General features: G+C 44.8%; 1 protein-coding gene across 1 annotated transcript in view; it reads right to left on the bottom strand.

Moving 5' to 3' along the window:
- The window catches only part of Mettl4 (methyltransferase 4, N6-adenosine), a 30,470-nt gene that overhangs the window by 14,489 nt on the left and 1,795 nt on the right, over nt 1–14,186 (bottom strand). The window contains exons 2-7 of the mRNA XM_051154499.1: nt 10,937–10,999; nt 7,024–7,390; nt 6,083–6,152; nt 2,889–3,063; nt 975–1,081; nt 518–609 (exon numbers count right to left, since the gene is read on the bottom strand). Of these exons, the coding sequence (XP_051010456.1) occupies nt 518–609; nt 975–1,081; nt 2,889–3,063; nt 6,083–6,152; nt 7,024–7,390; nt 10,937–10,999 (874 nt within the window). The remainder of the gene's footprint in view (nt 1–517; nt 610–974; nt 1,082–2,888; nt 3,064–6,082; nt 6,153–7,023; nt 7,391–10,936; nt 11,000–14,186) is intronic.

The raw sequence follows: 14,186 nt of genomic DNA, 5'->3' as shown, positions 1-14,186 counted from the left end.
CTCACACACATGTGAGCCAAGGCCCAAAGCCAACACTCGCCGCTAGCCCTGGCCTCTCAGTTAGTGAATGAGGAGTGTAACAGTGAGCACGCCAGCTTGAGGGACCTGCAGCCTCAGCACCTGTCTTCCCCATGTTGCAAAACAGTAGCCTGCTCAGAAGAAATACGTCACCATTCAGGGAATCCTGGACATCGCTTCTCTTATGCTGGTTCCTGGTTTTAAAACAAGGAAGGAATTTGCTGGCTCTGAATCCTAAACCTGAGGGCAAAACAAGGTCACTCGGCAACCTCTATCCTCGGAGGCCCTAAGAGCCTTCACCTGCTGAGGCCACTACTGGAGGGACAAAGACAGCGAGGAAGCCCTGAGGTCATATAACATGCCCTGTGCTCTACTTCCTGAGTTCTGACTGGGATTCTCTACATCAGAATATTAAACATCTAATTCACAAGTCTACAGAACATCCAAATACTAAGCTCAATCCTTCCAATATTTGCAAAGTTATGTTTCGGACACGTACCAGCAAGAGGCGGCTTGTGTGAGTGAAGAGCACAGGGCACACTGACAATCAGCCTCCGATCTGGGACAGGGGACACTTTCACATCTGCGCTCCTAATTAAACAGAACAACAAACTATTACTTAGAGGATAATTTTCCAATTGTATGCTACAGTTGCATTGATTTCTTTTCAACTTTCAAATAGCAATTAATTCTATTAATAAATTAATTTAAAGATAGAATCAATGATGGAAATCAATTTAAAAATTCAAACTTTTTTTAGAACATAATTTTTTATATTAACTATACTCTTGACGAAACAAAAAAGATAATATAAATTTTAATGTATTTTATATCTTAAACTTCAGCTCTGGGACATTTTCAGATTTCAAAAGTATAAAAATTGAGGAAAATCAGTGATGACTGTGTTACTTTTTAAAGACTCTATTTATACAATTTTGAAAAATCACTTTTCTTACCTTAATGCTAAAGCATTTTTTTCTCGAACTCTACCCAGCACAAGACATTCATAAGGCTTTTTGTGTGGAGAATCCAATGGAAACACGAACTCTCCTGAATTTGTGATCTGAAAGGAATGAAGCAAGGAAAGCCATTTTTTTTCCATCATTATACAATTTCCACCAAAAAGAGAAGTTATTAAACCTCCAGGCTAGTACTGTCCAATAAAAAAATAGTATATGAGGCACAAATACAGGCCACATATATAATTTTAAATTCTCTAGTAATAGCATTAGAAAGAAGTAAAAAAAAAAAAAAAGGAATGCAAGGTAATTACCTTTAATTGCATTTAATCTAGCATGTCTGAAACGTAATTCCCACACGCAATCAATTTTAAAAGGTGATACACGACATTCTTTCCTCAGTAGTGGGTCTTCAAGTCCAACACATGTTTACTACTCAACAGTGCCTCTCTGTCTGAAGGGCGCAAGTCAAATCTGGGAGAGCTATGTGTCACAGCAGCTGCCATACTGGACAATGTAGCTTTAAGGAATCTTTTTTAATAAACATAACATGGATATTTTAAATATATTTTATGGTCATCTCACACATAAACAATCTCTAATTTTTATGATCACTTGTTCCTGAAAACCATCATTAATTCAGTCATTAATTTACCAAACAACATTCACCGACTACTACCTATGTGACTAAGCAGTTACAACAAAGCCTTCAGAGTGAAGATGGCACCACGTCAGGGACACAGTTCAGTAAGGAAGAAAGTGCGGAGGTGATGAGGTAGAAAAGTAAATTCCAGCCTGGCGATTTAGCAGAATCCTCTCTCCAAAATAAAATACAACAGAGACTGAGAAGTTGGGCATAGGCAGGTGGATCGATGTGCGTTCCAGGCCAGCCTGGTCTACAAAGAGCCAAGGTTACAAAGAGAAACCCTGTCTTAAAAAACAGAGAGAGAGACAGAGACAGACAGAGAGAGAGAGAGACAGAGAGAGACAGAGAAAGAGACAGAGAGACATAGAGAGAGACAGAGACAGAGAGAGAGACAGAGACAGAGAGAGACAGAGACAGAGAGAGAAAAACAGAGACAGAGAGAGACAGACAGACAGAGAGAAAGACAGAGACAGAGAGAGACAGAGACAGAGAGAGAAAAACAGAGACAGAGAGACAGACAGAGAGAGAGAGACAGAGACAGACAGAGACAGAGAGAGAGACAGAGAGAGAAAAACAGAGACAGAGAGACAGAGACAGAGACCGACAAACAGAGGGAGAAGCTGAACGAGAGCCTAAAAGGTCGCCAAACATGGTTACAAAGGTTCCAGGTCATCCTCAGCTAGACAGTAAGTTCAGGGCAGCGTGGATTACAGGAGACTCTGTCTCAAGGGCGGGGGTGAGCGGTGGGGGGGACAGAAAACAAAAGGGTCTTGTTCCCCATATCTTCTCATTCTCCACAGTGGTCTTGCTAGTCTCTGCCCTAATCCCCATAAACAGGAAAAACAGATGGATAATGCAAGGACAGTGAGATTGCTGGAGTATGGAAAAGACAATGGAGGTAGGACAGGCCCAGACTTCTTGCTTGTTCATTAAACTACAGATAATCACACGGATGGGTGCACACACAGAGAAACAGGCATGCACACACAAAGAACACACACAAGCACAAACAATTTTTTAATAAACTAGAGCTCTTTATAATCTCTCCTCGATTTCCTAAAGCCAGCAGTTAGGGACCCTACTACAGAGATGTAGGATAACCAGACTAAAGCCTTGAGAACAGGAAGACGGGTGTTCAGGTACAAAGCATGGACAGTTCTCATCAGTAACGAGGTAGCTGTGACACAGATGTGCAAGAACAGCTGGCGTCTCCCCGTGAGCAGAGTGTGACCCTGAGTTAACAAACGTGCTGATTCTGGACTCACTTTCACCCAGTACCACTCTGCAATGACTTCCACAGACCACGAAGGATAGAGCTCCTCCTTCACGAAACACAGGTGCTTCTGCCTGTTGGTCACCCACGTAGCAACAAGACAGTCGGCAGCAGCCAGCTTAGGGACAGGCATTCGCTTTATCTGCTGTGGTGATAAACAACTGTACCTAAAAACGAACAGCAACAGTATGAGAAAATTCATTCCAAGAAACAATCAAAAGCAAGGAAAGACCCAGCAAATGCAAAGGTCCTGGAGCCGCTGCTGTGTGGCTAAACACACAGTCACCCTGGAGCCGCTGCTGTGTGGCTAAACAAACACGGAGCCACACTGACACCTGGTGGACTCATCGACACTTACACATGCACAGATTTTTCTATTTTACTAGGTTTAAATTGCCAGGCTGTATGGTTTTTTAAAATTACTTTCATGATTTACATTTTGGCAATTTCCCCACATCCAACATGCTTTCTCTCCCATTCAGAATTAAACAAGTACTGTCTGAATTCCGTCATCATGTGTTCTCAGATGCTCCATCACAGTGAGCTTTGCCCGAGGAAGCACTGGCTGTGAGACCAGGCATGCAAAAAGCCTCCGTTGAGCCTACCTGCCCCACTGTGAGCCCCAAGTCTTGCACACATTGCTGACCCCAGATCACCTATCACCGCGTGCAACGTCACCTTCCCCCTGCAGCTTGAAGGCCCTGTCCACCCCTGCTCCTGTTCAACCAGTTCACGGGGCTCTCAAGTCCTCACGCTCTCATCTTAAAAGGCCCACACTGTCTTAAGGCTCCCGGCCACTAACAAGGGAAATCTGTTTGGCTAGAACGCATAACTTGCTCTACAAATATCCAAACCAATCAACTGTTTCTCCAACATTCCACATACAACTGGAACGAGGTGTCGGCATTCTAGTGTTCCCATTATTGCTTTTAGACTATCAACTTTGGAAAACCTCCCATTCCCTTTAATAAGTACGTTGTCCACCACGCTAGCCCCAAAGCTTCCTCGGTCTCAGTATTCCGGGTGCTGACGCCCGGAGATCCCTCTAACTCAACAAGAAACGCCTTAACACCAGCCGGAGCCACCTTAAAGCACAGCCCGTATGATGTGCTCACAACTGTTAGTCGCCTGTCCGTACAAACAGCTACACCTTGCAGGGTGTGTGATCCCGTTGGGATCCCTGAGATCGAGAGCTGTAAAAACCTGGCTTTTGTTTGGTGTAGTTGAGCCCTAACACACACCTTTCATCTAAGACCTTCCTGTACACAGGATTTAATAAAGTTAACCCTAGGTCAAGAGGCAGAGCAAGAATCCAGCTGACAGGGATTAAAGAGTAGGAGGGACTTTGAGTTGGCGGGTGTTTAAAGCAGTGTGCGGAAGTGGAAGGAGCTTGTTTGCCCTTTAGCTCTTGGGCTTTTTAGCTCTTCAGCTCCTCAGCTCCTTGGCCTTTGGCTTTGGGGGATTTTTGAGCTTTGAGCTGGCAAGCCGTTGGCCTTGGGGTGTTTGGCCTTTTCCTCCTGGGCTTCAGCTGAGCTAGTGAGCCCTTGGGGCCTTTTCCATGGGGAAGTGAGCTGAGTAGGAAGGTCAGCTGGGTGTTTTCTCTGCCTCTCTGAGCTCACAGGTTTTCACTGCAGCATCTGGCTCCTGAGTCTTTATTGGTAAAATGGAACAATTTGGGCTTTTCATTTAAAACAACTGCACTCACCCTCCAGTACCCCACTCGAACGACATAAGCTGGGCCTGTCACCCTTCACGAGTGCCGCGTGTGCATGTGCGTATGTGCATGTGCCTATGTGCCTATGTGCATGTGCGTATGTGCATGTGCCTATGTGCATGTATGCATGTGCGTGTATGCACGTGCACAGTAAGGACTGAACCCAAGGCCCTGTGAGTGCCAAGTGCACACTCCATCGCTGAAGTATACTCACACATACCAGTGCCAGAGTGTATGTCAGCCTCTTCATACAAAGGAAAATAATTAGACCACTGAAACTTTCAGTCTATTCTCAAGTTCTCAAAGTAATCATGGACTCTTTTATTTACCCATGGTTAAATACGACAAAATCTTCACCACTGTTCAGGTCTTTTGCCCATTATTTCTCCTGGAAGACGAAGTTGTCTATTCTTTAGATAAAATGAAAGCCACCAAGTCTCTTCAACCAAGCTATCTCCTCTCTCCTCTCTATACTTTAACTACACCAACACATCGTCTCTACAGGGAAATGTATGACACACACACACACACACACACACACTCAGAGATATGAATTATTTGCACAACTCTTATAACTTAAAAAGAAAGCTACTACACACCTTATAAACACATTCCCAAGAAAGCTGAAGATAACTGTTGAGAGGACAAACTTCAGTCTAAGTTTACAACAAAACAGGAATTGCTGTATCTGGTAAACTGAAAGGTGGGAAGAAATGTAGCCCAGCGCTCATTACAAGTACAGGGGAAGCTAGGTGCAGAGGCATCAAGAACCCAAGAGAGAACCAGGCCTGGTGCCGCACGTCTGTAACCCAGCGCTCAGGGAGGCAGAGGCAGGGAGATTGCTGTGAGTTCAGGGCCAGCCTGGTCCACAAAGCGAGTCCACAACAGCCAAAGCTACACAGAGAAACCCTGTCTCAAGAAACCAAAACAACAACAACAAAAAATAACAAACAAAAAAGATGTTATAAAAAGTAAGTACCATCCTAGTATCTAACCGAGCTTATCCTATGAGATGACATAAACTTAAAATACAAACAAATACAGGATGAACTAGATGAAGCAACTGCCAGCACATGGTTAAAAACTACAAGTATGGCGCATAGCTAAGTTTCAAAGTGTGACGGGAAAGAAGGCCTCAGTGACAGCTGCAGATACTGTTATTTATATATATCATATATATCAGTTATATATTTTATTATACATTATATGTCGCTAAGATATAGGCTATATATAACTAATACAACATATATCACTACATGCACATGTACACACATGTATACACACACACTCATGCACATGCGCACACACACAGATTAGCTCCCGTTCAAGTATCTAGACCTAAGGACATTAGTTTTTTGATGAGAGCTGGTAGTGGCTGCTGCCGTGCGTCCAGGACAGACTGCGCACAGCTCTGCGGTTCCAACAGAGACTGCGCACAGCTCTGCGGTTCCAACAGAGTCATTCTCACTTACCTGTTACTTCTTTTAACCGATTTATTCTCCCATGGTGGATCGATGACAATTACATCAAATGTCTTATTACCTGAAACCAAAGGCACAATTTCAGAAATGCCCTCTGAGTGTGACGAGCTTAAGAGTAAACACAGGAACTGAGGGCAGCATAGAACCCACGTGTTCATCAGCAAGGCTACATCTGCAGAACTCTTCAAAAACAAAACTAAACATGCTCTCCAAAAGAAAGGCACACACACAGAGATAAATACACAAACACACACAGATACACAGATACATGCACACTCACACACTCATTCATACACAGATACACATTCAAACACACACACACACACACACACATACACACACACGAATGTAATTAAGGCAAAACATTTTAAAGAGGGACCAGCAAGAAGCTTTTCAGGTAAAGTCACCAAGCCTGCTGATCTGGGCTGGATCTCTAGAACCCACATAGGAGGAAAACAGATTCCACAACTGTCCTCTGACCTCTGCACACATTACAGATGTACATAGTGATAATAAGAAATTAATACATTTCAAAAGTACAGTACTGTTTTTTGACCCTAGGGCCTTGGACATGCTCAGCAAGCTGTATATAGCTGAGCTACAGCCCCAGCCCACTTTCATTGTAGACACAAATACAATGGAATACAACAAAAGACATTTACGCAAAGACACTAACTCTGAGTTCTGAACCTGGAACCCTAGAACCTGGGCAGCTCAGGCAGAACCGAGGCATGGAGGCCATCCTGGGGTGACCGAGGCACTTAGGCCATCCTGGGACGGGCAGCACGTTCACTGCTAGCCTGGTTTACTTAACAAGTAAACAACAGTGCAGAATCAGCACTTTAAAACTGAACTTGCATCCTACGTTCGCACTCCTAACTTCTGAAACAGGAGAAAAATTCTTTTCTGAAACAGATACAGATGCTACTTACAGTTAAGAAGGGGCTGCATACAAGAAACGTCAGACAAAAGAAAGCTGCTTTTTGGTGGCAACAGGTATTTCTGTCCCATTAAAGTAATCATTTTAGAAAAGCTGGAGTTGTTTTCAATGACCTGTGAGGATAAATCCAGCTCTGAAATAGACATATCATCGTCCATCAGCTGCAGCGTCTGAAGCTCCATTTCATTCAAAGGCAAGTGCTTTGCCATCTCACAGATTTCTGACAAATTGCAGGCATCAAGCGGTAAAGTGGTGCGTCCACTACTTCCATCCTGTTTTTCAACAAGTGGATAAAGGAAACCACTTTTGAGACCTTCTTGGATTAACTGTGAAGATCCATCCAAAATCAGCTCTCTGATCTGTTAAAAAAAAATTGTTTAAAGTACATTAAAATAATACTGGTGTTAAGATCATTTGCCAGGGGTTAGAGACGGCCCTGCAGTTCAGAGCACTGGCTGCTCCTGCAGAGGGCCTGGGTTCAGTTCTCAGCCCCACACAGCTGCTCACAGCCAGCTGTCAGCCCAGTCCCAGGAGACCTATCATATGCTTCTGGCCTCCAAGAGCATGAAGCACACACATGGCACACAGATACGTTATCTTCTGAATAACTAAATTTCTACTGTGCTTTGAATATCTTAATATGTTCAAATCCACTGTTACTAAGCTTAGCGTAGTCTTGTGCTATAATAAGACTGTAAAGCATTAAGAGCTTACTTCTGAACTCCACACAATGAAACACACCACACAATGAAACACACCACACCAACTCACTAGTACATAGCATGACAATCAGTCCATGCATACGAAATGCTGAACCCTTGAGGCAAAAATAGCTTGTCCTTGTTTGGGTTGTTTCTGTCAGAGATGTAGATGTGGTGCTAAGAAAAATGGCCACCAGTATGCTCTGCAGCGTGAAGCCGCACAACACTCTGTGGGGCCCAAAGGGCCGCTATGGACACACAGCACATGCTTTTCCCTGGGCGGGAACCACAGTCCTTTGTCCTGGCCCAGACACTACAAATCTCCTGCCAGCATCTATGAAATGTCACAGTAAGCTAACCTGCTCACTTCCAAAGGTCTCAGCCTTCTCATTTCTTCACAGGACTGCGGGGAGTCACATTTCACATCTTCCAGTATGGGAGAAATACTGACCATAAACACTGTTCTAAATCATCTTTTAGATTTACTCAATCAGGGTAGAACAATTGACACAAAACTGTGCAGACACTGAAGTTCTCGATACTACACATAGGAGCACTGTACCCAGGAATTACACAACGTATGTCCTTTTCAGCACCACACGGTACAATCTCAAGGACAGTTCATACACTGGGCAAAGAAACAAAGCCCAATTAACTTAAGAGAACTAGAATATATTTTTATACTCCAAAAGACATAAGTTGGAAATCAACAACCCCAGATGCAAATGAAATAGTTTTCTTCTAAATAATTCATACAGGTCAAAGACAAAATTATAGGAGAGATTAGGAAATGTTTTTCTCACAATGAAAGTAAAAATATAAAATATTAATACACATGGAATCACAACAAGATTGTATTCATACCCATTAGAATGGCAATTACAAATCAAAATAGAACGTTTTAGTGAAAAAACTGGAGCCTTTATGCACTGTTGGTAGAAATATAAAAGATACAGCAGCTATAAAAAACAGGATGGTGGCTTCTGGGGGGAAAGGAGTTCAATATATAATCTAACTATCCCACGACTTCTAAAGCAGTGATCTGACAACACCTGTCAAATGTTTAACCCAAGTAGAAGTACCTGGGGAAGGGGAGCAAAAAAAAATGCATGCTTTCTCTCATGCAGAATGGAGACCTGACAACATATATGCACATCATCATTTAACTCCGTGTGTATGTGTGTGTGTGTGTCTGTGTATGTGTGTCTGTGTCTGTGTGTGTGTGTGTGTGTGTGTGTGTGTGTGTGTACGCGCAGCATGAAGGACGAAGGGGACTACTTGGAGGGAGGAGAAACTAGCAAGAAGGGGTAAAAAGGGCGAGAAAGGCAGTGGGGGTGGAATACGAACTAAGTACACTCATGCGCATGTCAGAAAGGTCACAATGAACCTCATGATTTTCTAATTAAACTAAAATGAGAGACAGCTCAGAGGTTAAGAGGACTGTCTGCTCTTCCAGAGTGCCTGAGTTCAATTCCCAGCAACCACAGGGTGGCTCACAACCATCTACACAGGGATCTGATGGCCTCTTCTGGCCTGCAGGTGTACATGCAAATAGAGCACTCATATGTAAAAATAATTAATTTTTAAAAATCATCAATTCATCATATGTGGGAAGGATTGTAAGCCTTGTCCCAGGTGAAAGCAATCTTGGCGGGCTTGGAAACACCACGGATAGACCGAATAGCACCATCCTGGGTCTGAAATTCAGGAAGCAGAGCCAGGGACTCCAGCCGGGCTATTGTGTTTCTAATCAAACATCGATGAGGGGAGGGATCCTGACCCAGGCCCGCCACTGCACCCCCAAGAGAGATGCCGGCGGAGGAGAGAAGAGAAGGCTACATCTTTTGGAGCACGCTGGGGATCCATCCCGTGGAACAGACACCGGAAGGTTTATTCTTGTTTCCCTTTAACCCTTTCCCCCTCTTGTATAGGATAGTTGGGTTGTATAATAAAGTCTAATTGTTAAGAAACAGAGCCAACAATCATGGTAGGAGACATCGCATGTGGCCATGGGCGCTGGCCCTATGCTGCACCCCACCACCTGCTGCTATAGTTAGTTGCTCACATGGTGAATCTTTTGCAAGTTTTCTTGTTTTTAATGGATTTTTTCCTTCTATAAACTGTCAGCATTATTGTCATAATTTGTCACGTCATATATTTCATCCTCACATCATTTCTAATATGAAAAAAAAATATTGGGTGTCGCATCTCGCTCGGCCAGCAAGAAAGACGCAACCACCAAGTTCTTCTCCGAGCAGTTTATTCAAGCTCTTCATGCAAGCAACTCCCCCGAACCACACCCGACACACAATAATAAAGCATACCATCATCCAATCAATTCACACCACGTCTCGTATCCTCATAGGTCCACGAAGGCGGAGCTACCGCAGGCAGTGGGCTATATCCAAATAAGGACCTGTTTGTTTTCAACAGAGGCAGCTCTGGCGACGGGCCAGGCGCCATCTTAGGGTGTGGTCCTTAGGGGTTCTCCACAATTGGGCAGACTTTTTAAAAGTTCTAACTCAGTCTATGAATTTTTTGCAAATGTGACTCTACAAAAGTGCCGTACCATGCTGTTCTCACGTCTAAAAGGCCTTATTCTACTCTCCCCGCTCCTCCCCACCATCACTGGTCCCTCCCACCATCACTGGTCCCTCCCACCCAGCACTGGTCCCTCCCACCCAGCACTGGTCCCCCAACCCAGCACTGGTCCCTCCCATCATCACTGGTCCCTTCCACCCAGCACTGGTCCCTCCCACCATCACTGGTCCCTCCTACCATCACTGGTCCCTCCCATCATCACTGGTCCCTCCCACCCAGCACTGGTCCCTCCCACCATCAGTGGTCCCTCCTACCAGCACTGGTCCCTCCCACCCAGCACTGGTCCCTCCCACCATCACTGGTCCCTCCCACCCAGCACTGGTCCCTCCTACCCAGCACTACAAACGCAAAAACACTGAAATATCCTCAGTGAACTTAACCAATAGCACAAGATCACATCAACTACTTAAACTAACAGAAGCCTGTATAGTGTTAATAAAGACTGCTTACACTGTTCATTTCCAGGAAACAGTAAACCACTAATAAATCCTAATCCTGACAAAACAACTGCTTTACTTCTACGATACAGCCTTAGTTACTTTGTTCACTTTTACGACACTTCACACTCCTCTCCCACATGATCAATAAATATCTTAGACCCACCTTTGTATGGTGCTCCATGGCATCCAGTTCACCTTGATTGAAAGCAATACACCTTTTACGCTTCTAAAGAGAGGGTGACAAAAAAGAAATGTTTTAGTTTACCACAAAGTTGACATTTTGAAACTTGTTAGATTTAATTTTTGTACTGCGTTTTTAAATATTGAATCTATTTTTTACAGGTAACAATTCCACTAAGATCAAAATCAACGTAAAGAGTACTAGTTCCCATGGAACAGGAGACCCGTGACTCTTTATAAGACGTTGCCAGAGTTACCTACCAGTTCATACGCACATGGCACAACTACTCTCAATTTCTTCATTTCTGAACGTGAGCCATCTACAGGCTGCCAAAGGAAGTGCAGGGCTGGAGTGAGCCATCTACAGGCTGCCAAAGGAAGTGCAGGGCTGGAGTGAGCCATCTACAGGCTGCCAAAGGAAGTGCAGGGCTGGAGTGAGCCATCTACAGGCTGCCAAAGGAAGTGCAGGGCTGGAGTGAGCCATCTACAGGCTGCCGAAGGAAGTGCAGGGCTGGAGTGAGCCATCTACAGGCTGCCAAAGGAAGTGCAGGGCTGGAGGGAAGAAGCAATGGCTAAGAGCACTGGCTGCTCCTACAAAAGGCCCAGCTTGGTTCCCAGCACCCAGAGATCCAGATAGGCAGCACATGCATATGCAACCAACCACTAAAATTATTTTGAAAGAAAGAAAGAAAGAAAGAGAAAGAAAGAAAGAAAGAAAGAAAGAGAAAGAAAGAAAGAAAGAAAGAAAGAAAGAAAGAAAGAAAGAAAATCTCAAAGCCAGGAATAGCCTCTCAAGGCTGCCATATCAGGAAATGAAAGGCAGGGACAGGAGGGGCTCGAGGTTATCCCCTGCCACACAGTGGATTCCAGGGCAGCCTGGGCTACCTGCACCCTGCTCAAACACGAACAAATGAAAGAAAGAAGAGAAAAAGAGAGCGCGCCCAGTGCCAGGAATGATGCTATTCAGCTCTAATCCAAGCATCTAAAATGCAGGGGGCTCATGTTCAAAGCTGGCCTAGCAGCATAGCGAGACTGCCTTAAAAAAAAAAAAAAAAAACTCCATATTTTAAAAGGTATTTAGAGGTCCTGAGTTCAATTCCCAGCAACCACATGGTGGCTCACAACCATCTATAATGGGATCTGGTGCCCTCTTCTGGTGCACAGACATACATGCAGACAAAAACACTGTGTATATAATAAATAAATAAATCTTTTTTTTTTTTTTAAGGTATTTAGCTGGGCAGTGGTGGCACACAACTACTCAGGAGACAGAGGCAGGCCAATCTCTGTGAACTGAAGGCCAGGCTTGTCTATAAAGCAAGTTCCAGGACAGCCAGAGTTGGTACACAGAGAAACCTGTCACTTAGAGGGCTGGCAAAATGTCACTGCCAAACCCAACCACCTATGTTCAATTTCAGGACCACAAATGAACGAGGACAAAGGTGACTCCTGAAAACTGTTCTCTGACCTCCAGATAGATGTACACCATGGCACATCTGTGTGCATCTACACACAACAAATAAAGAAATAAATAAATAGCAATGTCTAAAGGCCTTTAGAATTGACCCAGGGGTTACAGAGAAACCACATTCCCAACAGTACTCTGTACGTGACTATACCACACAACAGAGGACATGAGATCAGGAACACAGAGGGCTGCAACTTCCTTCTCAATTGTTTGCCTGCAGTTAACACAGGATCCGATTCTCAACAGGCTAAAGTGCCGTCACTGGCTAATCACATGAAAGGATGTAAGATTGGGCTAAGTAGGTAATCTTATTAGCATATCAGAGATACAGTAAACTTTCTAATGACAGCATTCATTACACGTGCTCATGAGAACACTGTCAGGCATGGTGGCATGTGCCTACCGTCGCAGCACTCAGAGGCAGGGGCAGACCGCAAGTTCAAGTTCCGTCCACCTGCTGCTTGAAAAGATCATCCTGAATGAGGCAACCCAGACCAGAAAGACACACGTGGTATATGTACTCACTTATAAGCAGATCTTAGCCATATGCTACAGGATAACCATACTACAATGCACACACCCAAAGAAGATAAGTAACAAGGAAGACCCAAGGGAGGATGCTTAATCTCACCCAGAAGGGAAACAGGACAGGCAGTGGGAGTGGTTGCAGTGGTTGCAGTGGGTGGAAGGACAGGAGGCCCTGCAGGTGACAGGGCTTCACAAGACCAACAGAGCCAACTGACCAGGGCCCTCAGAGGCCTGTGGAGACTGAAGCACCAACCAAGGACCATGCGCGGACTGGACCTAGGCCCCTGACACAGATGTAGCCGATGGGCAGCAGGCCTCATGTGGGCCCCCTAGTGAGGGCAGTGGGGCTGTCTCTGACATGGACTCTGTTGCTGCTTTCTCATTACTTCCCCCTCTGCCTCTCCAAGCCACAGGGGAAGAAGATGTGAGTTCATGGGACTTGATGAGCTGGGGGGACGAGAGGGGGAACGTTCATTTTTTCTGAAGAATAGAGGAGGAGGGAAGGGAAGAGGGAGGGAGAGTAGGACTGGGAGGAGAGGAGGGAGGGGATACAATCAGGATATAAAGTGAATACATTAATTTTAAAAAAACAGCTTGATCGAGAAGGGTGGTAGTGGAGGTGGTGGCTGCCCAAGCCTTTAATACCAGCACTTAGGAGGCAGAGTCTGGCAGATCTCTGTGAGTTGGAGGCCAGCGCCGTCCGTCTACAGAGAGAGTTCCAAGACAGCTAGGCTACACAGAGAAACCCTATTTCAAAAAATCAAAAAAATAAAATAATACAGCCTGGTCTACACAGTGAGTTCCAAGACAGCCTGAACTACAGTAAGCCCTGTCTCATTACAGACAGACAAACAGCCTCTGGCCAAGCTAGAGCAAATGCCTGTGGTCTGAGTTAGTCACTGTAATATGCCTGAGCCTTGCTTTTCTACGCTTCATATGCAGCTGAGTCAGTACACACTGGCTGAGAAGGAAGAGTGTGTGCAGGAAGAAACCATGCACTTCCGACTGCACTGCGGGCGTCTCCGACAGGCCCTGTGCTCACCGTGTTTCATCACTATGGAAAATTCACCTTTGCTAGATGAACAAACATCCATTCCAGTCTCTAGCGAGACAACATGGCGTCTGTACAATCACCTCTGGGCTCATGAGACACATCCAAAAGACTCACACACACACTGAGGTGCTCACTGCCGAGCCTGAGGACCTCAGTTCAATGCCTAGGGACAAGGGGCAACAT

The sequence above is a fragment of the Acomys russatus genome, chromosome 12, assembly GCF_903995435.1.
Source record: "Acomys russatus chromosome 12, mAcoRus1.1, whole genome shotgun sequence".
In the NCBI taxonomy this organism is placed as follows: Eukaryota; Metazoa; Chordata; class Mammalia; order Rodentia; family Muridae; genus Acomys; species Acomys russatus.
This window is presented reverse-complemented; position numbering and strand designations above follow the sequence as displayed.